Genomic DNA, 18,879 nt, shown 5'->3' with positions numbered 1-18,879 from the left:
ATGTACGATCATGATTTTCGAACTTCCTTTCTCTCATTCATAAGGCTTGGTATCAAATATTTGAAGCCCTTCTGACCAGTAGATTTTTCTTTCCTCTTTTTTTTACCCCATACATAAATATCCCTGGGTTATTTGAACCAACGGTTTTGAACTCACCATGATTCCGGGAAAGCTGGAGACACTGTCATTTTTGAATCAGAACATTCCATCAATGGTGTCAGTAGGAGTCAACCAGTAACCTAGCACTTGATAATATCGAGTTCAATAAATCGGTTACGACTCTCGGGAGAAGGATAAAACTTGAATCGGAAGTTTGAAATACAACTAATGAGCGAGGAAGACTAGGTAGGGAGAAAGCACACGAGCAAAGATGACCAGGAAAAGGATACAATAGGTCAGCCATAAACACTGGCATCAAAGGCTACAAAAGTCCTCCAGGGCTATTCAAATGTTCATAAATTACTCAGTTATGTAGACCAACAAGGTGACGAAGTAAAATGATATGAAGTAATCTCTTTGCATAACGCAATTGATCCATGTTGGAAGAGAAGTACAAACAGTAAAGCATAAGCGAATTTGATAAAAATTGGATGTGTTTAAGCACAGGTAAGGGTATCTCCAGCGCCTCGTTCCGTCGTGATCCAGTTCCGAATATTGACACACCGATCAAAAAGCCACGCTACCCTGTTGATGCCATGAGAAGCCACTGGTAATACTATGGATGTAGCGGGTCGAACCGATAGAAGCCCGAATCTGGTATCCAGGGCACAAATGTTCAGGTAGAGAAGGACACTTCACCATTTCGAAAGAGAGGGTCGGTAAGACGCGAAGCTCAAGTGATAGCAAATGACATGGCTCTACCCTTACCACACACAGAACAACGTGAGACTAGGAAGAAGGAACCGGAACAAGGTATGGTGATTGGCTTAAAAACCGTGGACCTAAAAAAATAATCAGAACATGGACGTGTGAAAAGCTGAAATAAGCGGGACCAACCTTGACAGTGGCAGCCTTGATGCCGAGGCCGTATTTGGCCTTGTCCTTCTCGGTCATGGTTTCAGCCTCCGCTTTGGTAGGCGGGCGCTTAGTCAAGAAGTCGTGAACATCTTTGCGCTGGTCACCTTGCAACTGAATCACCTCGCCCATTTCCTCATCTTTGACGATGTTGCCATTGCAAGCTGGCCAGCAGTTAGTATTTACCACGTAACTCATGTTCGGGTGAGAATAAACAAACCATAGAGACCCTTCATACGCTTCAAAATCTTCTTCTGGTCATACTTGGCTGGGAGACCCTGAACGGTAGTCAGAGTCTTGCGACCATTGCGTTCTGTAGCAAAAGATTATCAGCGGAAAAACTTGAGAGGCAGGTAATATGATAGAACTGTAGTATGGGTGACGAATCGGGATGAGGGGAGATATCAAATCGGAAAAAACGTACGCTGGATACGAATGTGGATGTAGTTTTCGGTCTTGGCGTTAGACCGGCCGGAGTCCTCTTCGACGTCGGCGAAGGGGTCTGTGATTTGATGTCAGCTTGATCCCGAACAAGATCTCTACCCCACCACGAAGCTGGGCGGCGAATTTGGTCTGAGAAGGTCGGGATGAAGATCGCGACAGAATAATGAGTCTGCGGATATCATGAATCCTTCTTCTTTTTGAGAGCCAAATTCGAGGTTTGAACAGAGCTGCGATTCAACGAAGCTTCTGTGTCGTGGATGGGAGGGGGATGGTGGCGACCCAACTTACCGAAGGTCTTAAGGTTTTCGATGGACATAAACTCGGCCTGTACTTGAAAATGGCCCTTAAAAGCGGTGTTTGAAGAAGGTTTAGGATAAGAGATGTAGTATCTCAGGAAGAAAGGGAAAAAGGATGAGCGATCGCAGGGGCGTCTGGAGAGAAAGAAGGATGGAACGGTAGATGAAGAATCAGAGACAAGGTGAGCGGCAAAGGTTTATGAGGGTCACGTTGTGGGGGAAGGCGGTGTGATGACTCAGCGATTGCCCCTCCAAGTTTCCAAGGGACATCTGAAAGAGTCATGCACATGTGGTATATCGATGGTGAAAACTATTTAATTAAACTACCTAGGTAGTATGTACTCGATAATGTGATCAAGTACAATTCTTAGAGTTCAAAATTTGAATGGATATATATCCTTGAATTAACAAGTTACTATTATAACAACAAAGGCGGCCCATTAGGGGGGACCATGCCGGGTATTGGTACAGTAATGGGCTGCCGTTTGACAACAAACTTGGAAACACCCTTGAACACCTGGGCATTATTCAAGGCCCCCGGGGATTGTATGAAAGGATCGTAGCCAAAGATTATCTGAGTTGACACCCACTATTTTCTGTAGTGTGATGATCCAAAGTGGGTATGCAAGAGGCTCAGGGGGGTTAGCAGGTATCACAAGGACGTGGCATCAACATTTAAGTCGATGGCATAGCCGCGGCAGGAGCAGTTTTTCCTTGAGGAGGCAGAAAGAGAGGGAAGTATGTCTAAGTAGAGTGTCTTAGAAGAATGAAGCGTCACCATGGAAGTAGTCAACACAGAGAAACATACCACAACAAGCGCCATCACTATAGAGAAAGAGAACGTTAACCAATCAACCTTTTATAAGGAAAGTTGGGGAAGATAACATACAAGACATGAGAACCGACATGTAAGCCGGGGTTGCAGCAGTCTTCTTCTGTTCAGGTGACTCGCCGAGCCAGCCCTGGAGTGAGAAAACAAAGGCCACCCTAGGGAAAGTTTAGAAAGGTATTAAATGGAGAAACCAGGGGCCCTGGGGTTTTCTTGCTTACCATCCAATCATTCTATAACATATCCCACGCCATTAGAAATAAATAACAACGCGAAATCCGAGAAGTCCTGTTCAAGTCTCGAATGTACGGATTTATCTCACCTGTTCCGAGTGAACATCTAACAGAAAAGGTGTCAGCGCGGCATTGCTTGAAAGCCCGAACTCGATCCACTTACTGCCGCCATAGGCATTGTGCTCGACATTGTGCCTGTTATTTATCTCATGTTAAATCCCACCCAGAATGAACCAACAGAAGTAGGGGATCATCGGCAGGATGTGCGCAACGTACTGGACATATCGGCCTCATTGCCGCTCTTCGGTGGGTCAACGTAGGGAATCACTAGCAGATCACTCAGGATTAGTATTGAGATGGTAAAAGCTGTAGAGATTCTTCTCTTACCAAGATCAGCCCTCCGCATATCTTTATTTGATGCCATTGTTGGTGGATGAGGAGAATGGAGATGTGAAGATGTGAAAATGGGAGGATGGGAGGATGTTAAGATGTTAAAGCGGTTCCCCAGTGCCAAGACCAAGACCAGCTAGACCCAAATCGTGGGGGGGGTTGGCCACCATTATTACTCCATACTTTACGTACTCTACGTACTCTATGGATGTACACTTGGAATCAGATTCACTACTCTCTAGAGTACAGCCAAATTTAAATCAGCAATTAATGTCCCGAGAGATATAAACTTGAGTTCGCAGATCCATCATTAGCGGGTCTAAAAGTTAGACATGAGGCTAGTGCATCGATAATAGATCTTCAAGTTCAAATTACAAACATTTGAAGGGTGTGGATATCAACTCACTAGCAAGTGATGTACCTGCCACATGCATATGCTGATGTGATATGCATCCAAGAAAGACTCGGGTTTGCCTGATAGTGATGATAGTGGACATTCTTCCAAGTTTTTTCATTAACCTCGGAACCCCGGCATTTTCGGCGACAACTTGAAAGTGGACCAGAACATTGGAATCAACAGGGCTTGGAATAATACAATACTGTAGTAGGCTATCACGAAGATAGTACTGTACATCTCAAGTGCTTGAAAGAAGAGAGGTTTCTGCGGGATTTTCATTTACCGAAAATGATACCACGCACATGTGCACACATGCGCACATGTGCATATTCAATATGTAGTGCTTCAAGTTCAAGTTTGTAATATTTGAACTTGAACCATATTCAAATGTTGGACCGTATGATGGAATAACTTGAAGCGGTGGGCTGATGCGGAATGTGGACGCCTCGGAGAGATAAGCTAAAAAAATATTCTCATGCGGGATGCAAGTTTGATATACACATCATTTTTATTTTTATTTTTAATTTTTAATTTTTAATTATTTTATTGTTTCTCTTCCAACCTTGGAAGGTTATGGTGTTAGGTCAGATATCAGCTTTATCGCGGTATTATACCTACCTAGGTAGGTAGATTTGGTCCTAGTACCTCGTATAGAGTCATACTACACCTGGACTCCACAGATGGGCTGATACACATTGAATCGGACTGGTTGATTTTATCATCAACATTTTAGAAAAAGCAAAATAATAAAATAAAAATAAGGGCTAATTTACCCCGAGCTGTGTGGTATTACAATTATTTTTATTTTTATTGTTTATCTAATTACTTCACTAATAGTGGGAAGTTGAAGCACACTTGGACAAGATGGCCTTAGGCTGAGATGGTGTACTCGACTCTATCTAGGGTAAGGTTGTACATAAAATGTTATGTTATAACCTTCGAAATAATATGATTACCACCTAGGTACGTATAGAAAATCACCGAGCGTAACGGGCAACTCGGCTAATCATTTTAAAAGGAACAAATTATAATCTTGACACCAATAACGCTCCATTTAATGTTCAAGTTCGCTGTACACACCTGGGCAGAATAGAATGTCGTCGTCAAATTTTCGGATCTAAGATATTCTGCAAAGACCACACCACTCAAGAGTTAAAAAAAAAAAACAACAACAACAACAACAACTTGAAACCAACATTTCAATGTGGAGCCAGGATAATCGTCGATCATCCCGGTCAATTAGTGAATTAGTGAATTTAGTGGTGGATCCCCCGGCGGAGGAGGACGGAGCTGTTCAAGTGATTTAGTTAACCCCGTGACTTACGTTATCGCTTTCCTCATAAACACCTTCTCCCTCCTATTGTCCATGATGGTCCCCATATATATCCTTTTAACTTGAATAATTCTACCTGCACCTTTTGCTTTCTCGGCCGTGATCTCATTTCTCGATCTTCAAGTTCGCCTCCTCCTTCTCAACCCGTCCAAGTGCCGCATTCAACTGCCTCAAACCGCCACCCTATCAACTCCCTACAACTTCCTACAACTTCCTACAACTTCCTACAACTTCCTACAACTTCCCACAACTTCCTACAATTGTTGTGACTAAATTCAAGTTTGCGCCGGTTTGAACTTTTCAGTATTCGACATATTCGTCAAGATTGCTTCTATTCCTGGTACAGATCTGTATCCCCATGATTCAATTGTTCTACACCTCGACCGATACACCATGAGCCTAAGATGATCCCGCATTCTTCCGTTGGTGGCCAACCGTGGGGTCACCATATGCGCGCACTCAATGGTGCCGCCGAAAGGATTGATTCTGCACAAATGCCTACTGAGTATGATTTGCCGTCGGGGACTTCGCAACCAGCCCTAGTATCTTCGCTGCCCCAGCATCAACCACAATCCACAATCATCGACTTAACTAGTAGCGGGTACGAGTCGCATGATAGAGAGCCACCATTGAAACGACCCAGACTAGAGATATCAAGCGGGGTTAAGGTTGGAGATCCAAGTGCATCCGCTAGTGCTGCGGATGCAAGAAGTACCCCAATCAGTGTCAGTTCACGACCCCAGCTCTCGTGGCGCGGTCGTCCCATGTGGTCCTTCCAAGCGGTGGTTTCAGATCTCCCAGGTAGCGAGATTCGAGGTGATCATCTTACAGGATGTCGACCATCTTCGCCGCCGCCTTTTCCCGCTCAGCCTTGGAACAAATACTCGCGTGATTCAGCAGAGGACTCGGGGCCGGAATTGAAGGGAGTGTCCCCGGACCAAAAAGTTCAAACTGTTCCATATCGCATTGAAACCCCCTCTATGGCTCCGGCTTTAAAGGCCGAAAGTAAAGTTATCGAACCCCCAAAGCGTTGTCCTGCCACTAACAACTCATTATTAGAAGTCGCTGATTTTACCCCATGGACTGGCAATCACCCAGAAGATCTATTGAACGAGCAAACAGCCAAACAAGGCTATTATGATCGGACGCAGGTCTCTCAAAACGAATCCAACACTGCTCGTCCTGCACTATATGGGCAGTTGAAACACCGCACGGGGCTGCAAATGCTTTCGACCGTGTTTTCGGCTGCCCTAGAGAGACGCCAAACCCACAATACTATCTCTACCTCGTCTACGTTCAAGCCACCTCCGAGAGTCACCCTCACTGACAATAAACGCGAGGCTTGGCTCCGAGATCTTGCCAATTCATCTGTGCCCCTGCGTCGGTTAAGTCGAACCATTCCTCATGGTATTCGAGGCAAAGTTCTTCTGGACCAGTGCCTTGGGAAATGGATACCGGTTGCACGCGCAGTCTGGCTCGCAAAATGTGTAGGTGCTAATGAAATTCGCGCCTTCAAACGAAAAGGGACGAGCGGGGCCCTGGCCGTGGGTTTGGAGGCGAAGTGGGTACGAGATTGGACAACGAATGTTCACCAATTCATTGAAGGTGTATTCGGTGCACCGAAGACATCAGATTGGAAATCGAAAATGACCTATACAGTTGGCCTTACGGCCCGTTTGTTTTTCGAAAACCTCCTGGATCACGATCACTTTCTTGAGTGGTACTTGTCTTCGCTCGAATCTGCTACCCTTGTCACTACCCCTGTTTGGGTTTTGATGCTTGAGATTTACTGGGGTAACATCACCCGATATCGACGTAGGGGGAGGAGGTTGGCCGAAATTCTGCTCGAGAAGCTGCGCCAGGCTGCCGAATCGAAACTCCTGCCTCTTCAACCTCTCATTGATAGATTGTCTCGTTTCATCAAAAAACTGGTTCATGAACATACGTCGTCCCTGATTTTACCTAGCTCATGGGAATTGTATAAAGGCCAGGTCACTTCCTGTCTTGATCTCTCACGCGATGTGGACCGAGCATTGTTGCAAATTCTCGTCGAGCGTAATGCTCGAGTTCAAAGGCCTCCTCACCTCACGCAACCAACGCAGTGCTCTCCCCATCAACGCATCATATATCTTCTTGATTCCATGACCTCGGCTTGTGACCTTACTGCTCTATCTTCCGCTTGTTTGGATGCCATGGAAGATAAGGCGACTCTTGTTTCCAGGCTTCTTGAGTGGGCTGCCACTCCATTTCGGCACGGAATTTATCGAGTTTATGTCAGTGCTCGCCTTTTGCGAAAATGGAAAGCGGCAGGAATTGATGTCGATGGCCATCTACTTTCTTTTCTTGCCCAGGCGACTCGCAACAAAAATCTAGCGATTGAAAACGTTTATCATATCGTTTCCGAGCTTGTCAGGTCGCAAACTTTCTCGGTCGGTCGATATCTTCAGTGGTTGATGGCTAAGGGACTTGCCGGGGATCCCCATTATCCCCATCAATCGATTATCGATACGCCTAGCGATGTTTTATTGATAACACAGCTGCCTGTTGGTCGTCTTCCCCAGCACGTTCGAAATCTGCGTAACATCTTGCTCGGCCGTACTGGATTTTCAGTTTCGGATGATATCAACATGGTTGACAGCGTTAAAAGCCTGATCAGCAAGCGCATGCCAAAAATTTTCACTGCAGACATCAAACCTCAAATTTCACTCATTTCATTACCAATAGACCTGACGTGGGCTGTCAAGGCGGAGATAGGCCAGTGGCTACGACAAGGGGTAGGCGAACATACCCGCATTGCCACCGGTTCAACTATTCGAGCTGCTTTCCCCGACGAGCTTGTCTCTTCGGTCTCAAAACTCACGCCAGATGAGTTTTACCACGTCCGGGACATTTTAGAAACATTTGGCGATATATCTATGTTGGCAGATGTATTGAAATGCGCCTCGAGTTCTGATAATAGTACTGTCCTTGCCTCAGCTGCTGATACTGCCAACTGTCATTTTGATTGTCTCCGTGTGATTGGAGCGACCCCTGATCTATTTCGAAGGATGGTTGATTCTTACGCAAATATTAAGCAGTTCAACCTGCCAAGCCTTGATTTAATATTTTCGTTGATTGAACTCGGGTTACGCATCCCCCACGAACTCAACACGGTTGTGAGACTGCGCCAGGATCTTTCTCGAATGGAGAATAAAGCCGTTCTTGCTGCATCGTCGCCGGTTTCTGATCACATTCCGGATTCTTTTGACGATAAAGATCCTTCCTTTCGAGAAAAATTGGATCAACTCTTGCTTTCTGGCAATGTCATGGATGAGCCAACCTTGGACGCTGTTTTTAACACCTTGACAAAGCACATGGAACCTGATGCCAGTAAAGTGAAACTGCCAGTCAACGACACCTGCCGATACTTGGCACAATTGCGATCTTTTCAACCGAAACATTTTGATGGGATATTGACTCGTTGGGTCAGCAATCACTTACGAATACCTGACAGGTCTACATTGCTTAGTGCTCTTCCCGCCCTCATTGGGGTTGGGTGCGTCACATTTCGATCTTTTTTGTCTCTCGTCAGAAGGCTTAACATTTCCATATCAACAATGTCTGACATGGCAGATCTACCGGCAGATATCGTTAAACTTATTGTCTTTGAAGAAGCCCAGAGTTCGCCCCTTGATTTGGTGTCTTATCGGTTCAAACTTTTACAGCAAGAGTTCTTGGCCAGAAACTGTGACGAAATTCTTGGTATCGTTTCTGACGCCGCATCAACCCTCCAATCTCGTGATACAATCAAATCCGACAATCTAGAGGTTTGTCTTGTGAAACTTTTACGGGAACTCCTCGTACGGAACCCCAATTTCCATCAACAAAGTTGTATGAAAAACTTTGTTAGCGGATGCCCAGCTGCTATCGGGGCGCTGCAGAAAGCCCTAGATGGTCTGCTAGGATTTGAATCCCAGCAGGGGGAAAAATCTGTCATCTCGGAAGTTGAAAAACTTGCTAGCATAACGGACGACTTTTCTCTTTCCTTCTGTCAAATGAAGGTTCAGCTACTCTTTCACGAAGATTTTGAGAGTAGTCAAGATCGGGAAAGCATCGCTAACGCAATATTCCGAACGGTAGCAGCTAATTTCGGCGCTCCCAAGTCTCACTGGGTCGAGCTCATCACACTCATGACCCCCAATGCAGTTCGTCAGATTCGCGAACGTGCAGAACGTGAGTTTTTTGCCATACCGGTCATGGAAGAAGAGGCATGGCATGATGCTTCTTCCTCGGTAGTCACACATCGCTTGGGTACTTTCGAAGCAGCAAAGCTGTACCTGACCATCATTGAGAAGCTAGCTGATAGTATACCTGCCACTGGGACTTTCTCTGTTACATCAATGCTAGCTGAGAGAATGGATATGCTACTGCACAAAATTATCACACTAGACAGAAGCCTCAACCCCTCTGCAGATCAACAAACCAAATCTGTCACCAGGGAAGCTCGTCCTAACTTTGAGAGGTCTCTTGCCTTCTGGTTTTCAGCTCTTCTGCGGATGGTCGTCATACACCGCGCTTCGTTGGTGCAGTCACCTACTCTTAAGGCCAACTCCTCCCATGAGCAGTGTAGACTTTTGAGCACCATTTTTTGCATTGCTCTGTCTCGTCTTCCGAAAGATACCATCCGTCTTTTCCCGGAAGCGGACTACTTTCCTCGCTCAGAATTATCTGGAGATCATCAGCCTTGCCCAGGAATTTTGTTGCAAACACATGCACTTGACGTTGCCGCTTCTCTGCTCGACGTGTTCCCGGACGAAGTTCGCCACCAGTGCTCTCGTTTTCTAAGAGAAAAATGCCCGCCTTTTTTTTCTCTGCAAAATGACCCTCGATTCACCTACCTCTTGGGCCCAATTGGAAATCCTACAACAGCCAATCTTTCCCAGACAACAGGAGCTCCGTCTCCAGTTCCGTCAGGCGCCACTCCCGCCTCCACGTCCAATTTGCCCACAGCTAGTCATTCTGGACAATCCATGGTAACACCGTCTGGAGTTTCTGCTGCTATGAATGAAATCACCAATTTTACACCCGATCGATTTCGTCTCCAACACCGAGGGCGGGTAGCTGGGTCATATTCAGTGCGACCTTGGGAACTTCTTCAGGACGCGGCTCCTTTCGTGGGTGTTAATGACACTGCAGTTAACCTGGGCTATCTTGAAGCTCGGCGCGTTCGAGTTTGAACTCAAGTTGAAGCAACATTTAAATGCTAAACTCTGCCCTGCTTCAAGACAAAACCTTCACTTGGCCAATTGGTCATTAGTTCTCCCTTGCCTTTTGAGCTCCATTCATGTCTGTCTCATACCATTTGTCTGACCTTATTTTCATTTGGCTTAATTTCGCTACCCTCAATCTTATGCCATCACATCATATCTATATCATGTTTCAAGCGCAAGCGAACGTCAACTTACTGGACAGCATCATCTTCAATTTCTGTAGTTCTGACTTGTCTTTTCAGGTCCATTTCGCATACTAAGACAAGAAACGAGAATGATGGTATCCGAGTCATATATACATGTATTCCATCAGTTCCAAGGTCATAGTCTATACATAAATTTTTCTTTGCTGTCCATTCCACACACTGGATTAGGCCTACTAATCAATATTGAATCTTTGTTCAAATTATCTTCCCATCTAATGAGCAAGTCAAGTTTGTGGACGATGTGGAGTGACTTTTTTTCGCTTTCTTCTTTCAATATTATTAACATTGGCAGCCTAGGTCCCGGGAGTCATGTGCATGAATGATACCTCCCGGTCCTAGGTAGTACTACCTAGGTACCTACTTGCATGTGGGCACTATATACCTACATACTAGTACTATGTACTACTAGTAGTAATTTGAATACTGCTTCTAAGGTTCTTTCTGATGCTCTGAGGCATGTTCTACGATGTATGCCCAGGTATAACGCACATCTTAAAAAGAGAAAAAAAATTTAACCCGAAGCCCGAATGAAACAAAATAGATCAGAATCTATCATGACACAAAGAAAACCCGACTATGGCATTCAAGTTGAATGTATCCAACGTCGGTCTTTTTTTAACTTAACAAACTAGAAGTGCTCAAGTGCTAGGTAGTAGTGTTAATATGATATTACCTAGATGAAGGGTACTATGACCATCCTATCAATATCAATAGACGACGCATAGGCATAAAAATGGAAAGGATAGTAAGTCAGTGATCAACAATTGTTTCTTTAGTACATCAACTCAAGGTACCAAGCACAATATGTCTAGTCATCGTCGAAGATCTGGAAAGTATTGTTGAGAATTGTCTCAATGACTCGTACTTGCCAACCAGCATCTGCGATATTTCCACCCGAGTTGGCTCCCATCAAGGTTGGGCTAGTCATTAGGATAATATATCAGTAGATATTCCAAAAAAGCACTAGAAGTCACTTGATAAGCTTACCCAAAGCAGATTGCTAAGTTTCCAGCATTCATACGGTTTTGTGAAGCGTGTTCTTGAACCTTGTTCAGGTGCTGGTGATATATTAGCGCAATGGTTGCAAAAATAAAAGAATAGTTCACAACATACCAGAATAATGGCACGGAGAGTAGCGTAATGAGCATCAGGTAGGCTGTTTATGAGAGCATGTAGTGAATCTCGACGTTGGGTATCATCATCAATGCCTAAGACCTTCAGCCTTTAAACATCTATAGGGAAATCATCATGATTTATAAACTTACGGGCAGCTTCAACGAATTGTGTATAATACTGGGTTGTGAGCAAAGGATCAGGAAGATCTCGAAAGAATTGTTTCACAAGTCCAGCAACACTATTCACGTCATGGAAAAAGTTCTCTGGGTTGGTGAGATCAACTTGCGAGGAGTCTAGAAAATTATAAGTGACGAGAAACAGATGGTCAGGCAAAAGAAAATAAATGGCTTACCATTATCAAATAGTGCTTTCAAGTGGTTGATATGATTGGCACTTCCAGAGAGTCGATAAATACCCTCTAAATCCAGACCAAATAGCTCAATTGCTTGAAAACATTGATACACGAGGAAGGGCACCGCAGTTCCGTCCCGAACATAGAGATCGTCCAAAGTAACCCCGAATACCGGCTTCAGAGGAGGGAGATTGGACTGCGGAGTTTTGTCTGTCAATGGTGGATGTATCACAGATACAGATCCCATTGAGGAAGGCTCATGAGATGGTGGCCCTGATGGATATGGAGGTTGAACAGGAGGCGCTGCTGGTGGTTCTCCTTGGGTTGGATAAGGTGGCAGTCGATTAGTACTGCCCGCTGGCTGAGGAAGTGGGGAGGAAACATTTTGCTGGGGGAATGAGGACATGGAGGATTGGCGCCTGGCCTGAGTGTTTGGCTGCGAGGACGATGGAGCTGGCCCACCAAGAGTCTAGGTAGTACTTAGCAAGAAAAAGAAGAAGAAAAAAAAAATCAAAGGAGGCAAAGAAGATGGTACAGCTCCAACATACTGGATGTCTTTCATATCTGGCCTCCCCTCCAGCAACAGCGCCTGGATTTCCTTCATGGCTCAAAATAAAGTCGTGCAGATCCTTTTGATTATCAACCTGGCGAACAACCTCTGCCAGGCTCTTCGAGGCTGCTGCACCATTGCTTTCTCCCTTGAGGGGACTAACACAAAGGCCTTGGCTCAGCAAAAGTTTCTCATTGAAAGTCGCTGTGATGGATTAGTAGATTATACATATCATTTCCAATGGGAATCTTTTATGGGATAAGGATACCGAATTTCTGTTGCTGTAGAGTCAATCCTGAGTCACACTCAGAAATCAACTGCTGAAGATTATGCACCGCCTGAGGCCGATGAGTAGACACCAATTCCTGACGTGCTGCCTGAGCGGCTTGAACCTTTGCAGCATAGTCTGCATCCGCATTCTGAACTTTGCGCAATAGGTCCTCCTCATGCTGGGCTGCAGATTTGTGACCCTTGAGACCGAACTTGCCGCCCTGCTTATCACCAGTCTTCACACGGTCATATTGCTCAGCCAATGAATCGTACTTGGCCTTGGCCTTCTCTGCCTGTGATTCTGCATCAATGACACGTTTCTCTGCGGCTAACCCAGTCTGTTTCCACTGTTTGCGGCCACGCTCAATATTCATGGCAAGTTCTTGCAGATCATCAGACATTTGATGTAATGATACGGAAAACTGCAAGCCACATTCGGCCATGCGCTCATGAAGTCGTTGGATCTCCTTGTAGCTTGAACTGTAGGTTCCTTGGCGATTCTCATTACGATGAGCGGCGTCATTCACGGCGCGGGACAATTTCCTCAACCCCTGAGCATGTTCGTCCTCCAATGCCCCCCCGTTTCTTCAAAAAGGTGGCAAAGTCCTATATGGACAGATTAATCCAAGCTGAATATGCCATATCAATAGATGGGTACGTACTTTGGCGGAAGCCACGCTCTGTTTCAACCTGGTCAGGAGAGTGGTGATGCCGATCTGCACGCGACACAATTGAGGTTAGTACTGAAGTGAAATGAGGATGCGCTTATACTTTGGTAATTCTGCAATTTCTTTGACACGCATACTTCCGAGTAGATAACTTTATCTAGGCGAGCTTTCAGTTCGCCGGAGATGATGGCAGGCGGCTGGTCCACGGGTGCGGAATGACCAGAGGAGCGACCGGCGCTGCTTGGGGGCGCATCACTCAAAGTTGGGAGGGTAGGTTCTGGGAGGACTGAGTCGGACATGATAGAATAATCAGAGTAGCGACCCAAGAAGGGGGAGGAGAGAAGGAGAAGACTAAACAATAAGGAGAGAAGAAGCTTGAGAAGGAATCGCTATTATTATCACGATGACACCTGGGGCTTGGCAGTGGGGAGTGCAGTTAGATGTCGATCAATGAGGTCAGACCACCGGAAATAGGAATGTTGGCGCCTAGGGGCTAAGTTGAATGAACTTGAACGAAATAAACCAAATAAACCAAATAAACCAAATAAACCAAATGACTTGAACTCAACTTTTTAAATGTGTTATCTTCAAGTTCAAAGGAATAGAGAATAGAAGTTTCTCACGTTCGAGTTCCAAAGATAACGTACTTAGTACTGCTCCTAGCTATCTAGTTACTATGTACCTAGGTATTTCTAGTAGTATATAAGCAAATATCATATTCTAATATTTCTGAATTTAAGTATATCTGGATATAGTATCGCATACTCCAAACCACCTACTACTGACCTCCAGTAAGACACCTAGGTAGTTTATAGTGTATATGTAAGACGCACATGTATGTGGGAATATCCCCAAGGTTTATATTTCTACCTAGGTCCGAGTACTACTTAAAGTGCTAATATTCCAAGGTTTAAATTATATAACTAACTCAAATCCTCATAGATATATTTTTATCCTCTACTAACATTTCAACCCTTTTTCAAACATTTTAAGGTATCACCCTATTCACCACCTGGGCAGCCTTACTATGTCTGAAATCAATGTTGTGGCAGTCCTTCACCCTAAGCCTGAGAAACTTAAAGAGGTCAGATCATATCTACTAGTATGCACCGGTGGATTCTAATAGGGAACTTTAAGATAGGTCACTGCCCTTGTCACTGATATAGTGAAGAAAGTACAAGAGAATGAGCCTGATACCCTGCTTTATTATGCCTTTCATGTGCCAGAGACAAATGAAATTGTGATTGTGGAAAGGTAAGAGAGCTATACATTTTATTCTTCTTCTTTTTTTTCTATCTAAATTTGAGTGTCATTTAGATATAAGTACCCAGAAGCTGTTCGACTACATGTCAAAGCTCCTTATTTTCAAGACTTTGCTGCCAAAATCCCTGGATGGTCCAGCCAGCCATGGGAACTACGAGCTGGAGCATTCTTGGGCATACGGGGAGTCTCTCGACTCTGATATACCAACCTTGGAAGTTCAACTTGAAATTGGATATAAATAGCAACTTCAAGTTCGGTTTGGATCTCTTCAATGTACATATTGGATACTACTGCCAGTGGGATTTACCTAGGTAGGCACCTAGGTAATTGGGACTTTTGATTACACATAGGATATCTGTGATTGTCAGTGCCAGCTGTGTATGCTAGTGATAATCGATGTACTAGCTTATACTAATTCAACATGCAAATGTTGAAGTTCTACATAATTAAATGTTTAACTTGAATATTTTGAATATCTGAAGGTTTAAGTTAGTACCTCTCTAGGTACTATATATAACACTACCTAATAATAATATATACTATATAGTATAGTACCTGAGTCAAGTTCAAGTTAATATTAACCCTCAGGCTGATGCTAGGTAGTCTTTTAAGGCTTATACTTAGAGTACCTACCTACTAAGTAGGTATAAGTATATACTATTTATATATCCTAAAGAATACACCTATTTATACCATTATGATATGGATTAAGATATAAATATCTTTTTATTAGTATCTCCTTCCAATCATATCTGCATAAAATGTTCCTATATGTAGTTTGATGTGGAGCTGAACAGATTCAACTAAATAAAATCCGATCTAGTAGTGCTCATATATCCAAATTATTTTTTAATAAACACTAAAATATTCTTTCAATGTTACTAATATATATTTATTAATATTTTAATCGAATCACTATAGAGAATTTCAAGTTCTATGGCGTATGTTTATAAACTATTGTTGGTTGATACTAGACTACTAGTACCATCTCCAACTTGAACTTGTTGGTCTCCACCGGCTTTTCCTCTCCCCCTCTTTCCCCTAGCTTCAACATCGGCTCCCCTGAAGCTCATCTTTCAACAGTCCCCTGTTCCGAGTCTCCTCCGCCCTCTCTTTTCCGTGTACATACTTTCACTATGGCGACGGGCCCCGCGACTCAATCCCTGAAGGTTAGTAATCTTCCATCGTGCTAAATACTCCAACTAATTCGAGAAATGTAGTGCGTGGTGACCGGAGACGGTGCTGTCGGCAAAGTGAGTAAAATAGAATCGCCTCAGACTCTCGGCAACTCGCTTTTCCTGAATGGAAATATTGACCTGGCCATAGACATGTCTTCTGATCTCCTACACAACAAATGCTTTCCCGGGGGAGTACATCCCGACCGTGTTCGTTCCCATCTGTCCCTCCTCCTCCCCCTTGGTCTCTGGCCTCCGGCCTCAGTACACTAGGAATATCCAGCGCATTCGTGCTGACAACATCAATAGATTCGACAATTATACTGCCAGCGTTATGGTCGACGGCCGTCCTATCAGCTTGGGATTACGGGATACAGCCGGCCAAGAAGATTATGACCGCCTAAGACCACTATCCTACCCACAGACTGACGTATTTTTGATTTGTTTCTCGATCGTGAGCCCACCCTCTTTCGATAACGTCAAAGCCAAGGTATGTCCCACTACCCAAAGACGGACGCGCATCATCTCTTAAATCTTGCCGTTCCTACTCCACCTGTGTCTGACCTATCAATACCTCCCAGTGGTTTCCCGAGATCGAACACCATGCACCTAATGTCCCCATCATCCTTGTTGGCACCAAACTTGACCTAAGAGATGACCGCACGACTACGGAAGCCCTCCGAGCCAGGAAGATGGAACCCGTCTCTTACGAACAGGCCTTGACCGTGGCCAAGGAGATTCGTGCGCACAAATATCTAGAGTGCTCTGCGTTGACACAGCGCAATTTGAAGAGTGTGTTTGATGAGGCGATCCGGTATGTGAGGTCGAATACATGACGAGGGCCAATTCCCTCATCTAGAGAGAGTGGACAAGTAAAAACTGACATATCTGTGCTTTAGTGCTGTCCTTAACCCCCGCCCTCTCACGAAATCAGGGCGGAAGAACAAATGCGAGATCTTGTAAAGGTGTGGCATATGGCCGTCTCTTTTATCGTATGCTATAATGAGTAATATATAGTTAATACGGCGTCCCGGTAGCCTGAGAGGCTTTCATGAAACCCTTTGATGAATCCATTATTTCCTGTTGTTCTATTCTTTCCAGATGTCTTTTTTCTTTCTGATTTAATATGAGCAACCATGTCTGTTTCCAAGGTTGCTATGTACTCGTTCTTGAACCCCATAGAATAGGCATCCAGAATGGCTTCAAGTTCTGATAAGATACATAGTCAAGTGGCAGATCTATAGATACCTCCCGAGCTCCAGATGTCTTGATTGATGGATTATCAATCAATTTGAATCCACGTCATGGTTCAAATGTTACATGTGCTATCTGCCGGATGCTTGAATTGGAATTTGTTAAATGCTAAGCCTACATCCATGATGCTACTAGTATGTACTAATACTAACGCTTTAACCCGAGTTGTCTGATTGCATATCATGATGTATGGTATAGAAAGTGAAACCTTGGAAGTATTTGAGAGAAACAATAGAAGCGAATTTGTTTTCAATGATGCCCTCGGAAGACGTAACAAAAGAGATACCAAGATAATCAAAAGCTTCCCCTGGAAGTACTGGCTTCACAAAACAACCCAAGCCTTTTACCACATGCGGCCTCGGCGACTAGGATGCACACCTGCGAACTTATCATCATCATCGGCATTATTGACCCCATCAACCTTAATTGCATTGGCGCCAGTAACCCCTTGAGGTGCTGCCTGTCTCTCATGCTTATTCTTGCCCTTCTTGATATCCTTGGCCTTGCGCTGACGTTCATCATTCAATTTTTCGTTTTTAGCCTGAATCTTTGCCTTGCGGTGATCTGATTTTGCACCCCCTCCCCCAGCCCTGGATCGAATAAATAAAAAGGTCAGCATATTCAAATTAGAGTAGATCGGATAGATTCATGCTGTCCAGACGACTTAATGCGCCTTACAACAGACTCATATCCCCCGAGTTCCCAAGATGACCGAGATCACTTACGTTAGTTCCACATTGATCCGTCGAGGAGGGTACTTTCCATCATCGAAATTGGAGTGGTGGTATAATTGCAAACATGTCTTCATGCGGTCGTAGTTATCAAATTCGATGAAAGCAAAACCTCGGCATCGATTTTTGGGGTCGTCTTTCTTAGTGGCCACGCGTACACAAGCTGGCGGGTTCTTTGCGAAATGCTTTGTAAGAGACTCGTGGTTTGCGGAGTATGGCAGGTTGCCTGGAACCATGATCATCATTAGCAGCTGCTTCCCGATCGTCTTGATTGCAAGATTGACGGATACGAACCAACAAAACAGATGAAACGCGACGATTTCCCTTGAGATGCTTCGGTTTCTTCCTCAATGTGGGTCTCGGCAGTATCGTTTTCCTCCTGAGATTCGCTCGCACTGACTACAGCGCTGAGGCCGTTTGAACCGATGTCCTTGTCCTCCTTGTCTTTCTTTTCCTTCTTTTCCTTCTTTTCCTTCTTCTCCTTCTTCTCCTTCTTCTCCTTCTTTTCCTTCTCTCCGCTTTCTTGAGTTTCATCGATCACATCCATCTCGTCCACAGCTTCGACATCAGCTTCTGTCTTAGCCTCAGAAACACCCAATTTTTTTCCCTTCTTGTTGTTGGACTTCTCTTTGTTTTTCTTCAGCTTTGTCCCTGAAGAATCTAGCTGGGGCTCACGAGCAGAAATCTCCTTCTGCTCCTTGATGCTTCGTTTCTTTTCCTTTTCTTCTTTGCGTGCTTGCTTCAGTTTCTGGCGCCGCGCAGGATCATTCGACTCCTCCGCATCATCTGTAGCTTTGCGCTTACTGCCACCCATTTTGAAAAGAATTGAAGGTGGTGGGAAACCAAAATCTTGTGACGGGTTTGAAGCTGTAGAAACAAAAAAAAAGAAAACCGAGCGGAGAAGAGAAAGACATTTTCTGCCCGGGATCATCATGTAGGCGGTAAACAGATATCAACCTTATCGGATAAATGCATCCATATCCACTATCCTTGCCTAACCTTGCTACGCACGGAATCATACATTTGATAATTGATACATCTTCAACCTGAATGATCTTGAGAGAAACCTTGATGATGCTCAAGTATTATACGTCATAGTATGATGTTGA

At 44.5% G+C, this 18,879-nt stretch overlaps 7 protein-coding genes across 7 annotated transcripts; 3 read left to right on the top strand and 4 right to left on the bottom strand.

The window, feature by feature from the left end:
* Positions 1-926: 926 nt before the first annotated feature.
* On the bottom strand, positions 927-1,774 carry N7483_007752 (translation initiation factor eIF1; the record flags this gene model as incomplete). Its single annotated transcript, XM_057091189.1, has 5 exons — positions 927-941; positions 997-1,178; positions 1,235-1,327; positions 1,439-1,516; positions 1,747-1,774. The coding sequence occupies 5 exons, from the start codon at positions 1,772-1,774 to the stop codon at positions 927-929; spliced, it is 396 nt and encodes a 131-aa protein (XP_056945930.1).
* Positions 1,775-2,429: 655 nt separating this feature from the next.
* N7483_007751 (uncharacterized protein) lies at positions 2,430-3,240 on the bottom strand (the record flags this gene model as incomplete). Its single annotated transcript, XM_057091188.1, has 8 exons — positions 2,430-2,498; positions 2,563-2,579; positions 2,644-2,741; positions 2,805-2,816; positions 2,906-2,922; positions 2,980-3,011; positions 3,093-3,143; positions 3,204-3,240. The coding sequence occupies 8 exons, from the start codon at positions 3,238-3,240 to the stop codon at positions 2,430-2,432; spliced, it is 333 nt and encodes a 110-aa protein (XP_056945929.1).
* Positions 3,241-5,340: 2,100 nt separating this feature from the next.
* Positions 5,341-10,152, top strand: N7483_007750 (mediator of RNA polymerase II transcription subunit 12; the record flags this gene model as incomplete). Its single annotated transcript, XM_057091187.1, has 1 exon — positions 5,341-10,152. One exon carries the CDS (start codon positions 5,341-5,343, stop codon positions 10,150-10,152), a length of 4,812 nt encoding a protein of 1,603 aa, XP_056945928.1.
* A 1,047-nt stretch (positions 10,153-11,199) lies between these two features.
* rgd1 (putative Rho GTPase activator (Rgd1)) lies at positions 11,200-13,646 on the bottom strand (the record flags this gene model as incomplete). Its single annotated transcript, XM_057091186.1, has 9 exons — positions 11,200-11,311; positions 11,379-11,449; positions 11,505-11,599; positions 11,657-11,800; positions 11,860-12,328; positions 12,408-12,613; positions 12,678-13,230; positions 13,342-13,395; positions 13,485-13,646. The coding sequence occupies 9 exons, from the start codon at positions 13,644-13,646 to the stop codon at positions 11,200-11,202; spliced, it is 1,866 nt and encodes a 621-aa protein (XP_056945927.1).
* Positions 13,647-14,374: 728 nt separating this feature from the next.
* On the top strand, positions 14,375-14,809 carry N7483_007748 (putative quinol monooxygenase; the record flags this gene model as incomplete). Its single annotated transcript, XM_057091185.1, has 3 exons — positions 14,375-14,431; positions 14,489-14,601; positions 14,665-14,809. The coding sequence occupies 3 exons, from the start codon at positions 14,375-14,377 to the stop codon at positions 14,807-14,809; spliced, it is 315 nt and encodes a 104-aa protein (XP_056945926.1).
* Positions 14,810-15,746: 937 nt separating this feature from the next.
* racA (putative Rho GTPase Rac) lies at positions 15,747-16,748 on the top strand (the record flags this gene model as incomplete). Its single annotated transcript, XM_057091184.1, has 5 exons — positions 15,747-15,779; positions 15,831-15,863; positions 15,937-16,275; positions 16,367-16,599; positions 16,685-16,748. The coding sequence occupies 5 exons, from the start codon at positions 15,747-15,749 to the stop codon at positions 16,746-16,748; spliced, it is 702 nt and encodes a 233-aa protein (XP_056945925.1).
* Positions 16,749-17,382: 634 nt separating this feature from the next.
* Positions 17,383-18,584, bottom strand: N7483_007746 (RNA-binding protein; the record flags this gene model as incomplete). The annotated part of the gene is made up of 3 exons (XM_057091183.1): positions 17,383-17,629; positions 17,765-17,996; positions 18,065-18,584. 3 exons carry the CDS (start codon positions 18,582-18,584, stop codon positions 17,383-17,385), a joined length of 999 nt encoding a protein of 332 aa, XP_056945924.1.
* Between the last annotated feature and the right edge of the window lie 295 nt (positions 18,585-18,879).

Source organism: Penicillium malachiteum (assembly GCF_028827825.1).
Source record: "Penicillium malachiteum strain IBT 17515 chromosome Unknown utg000003l:1.0-4950554.0:1.0-4952489.0, whole genome shotgun sequence".
Lineage (NCBI taxonomy): Eukaryota > Fungi > Ascomycota > Eurotiomycetes > Eurotiales > Aspergillaceae > Penicillium > Penicillium malachiteum.
This window is presented reverse-complemented; position numbering and strand designations above follow the sequence as displayed.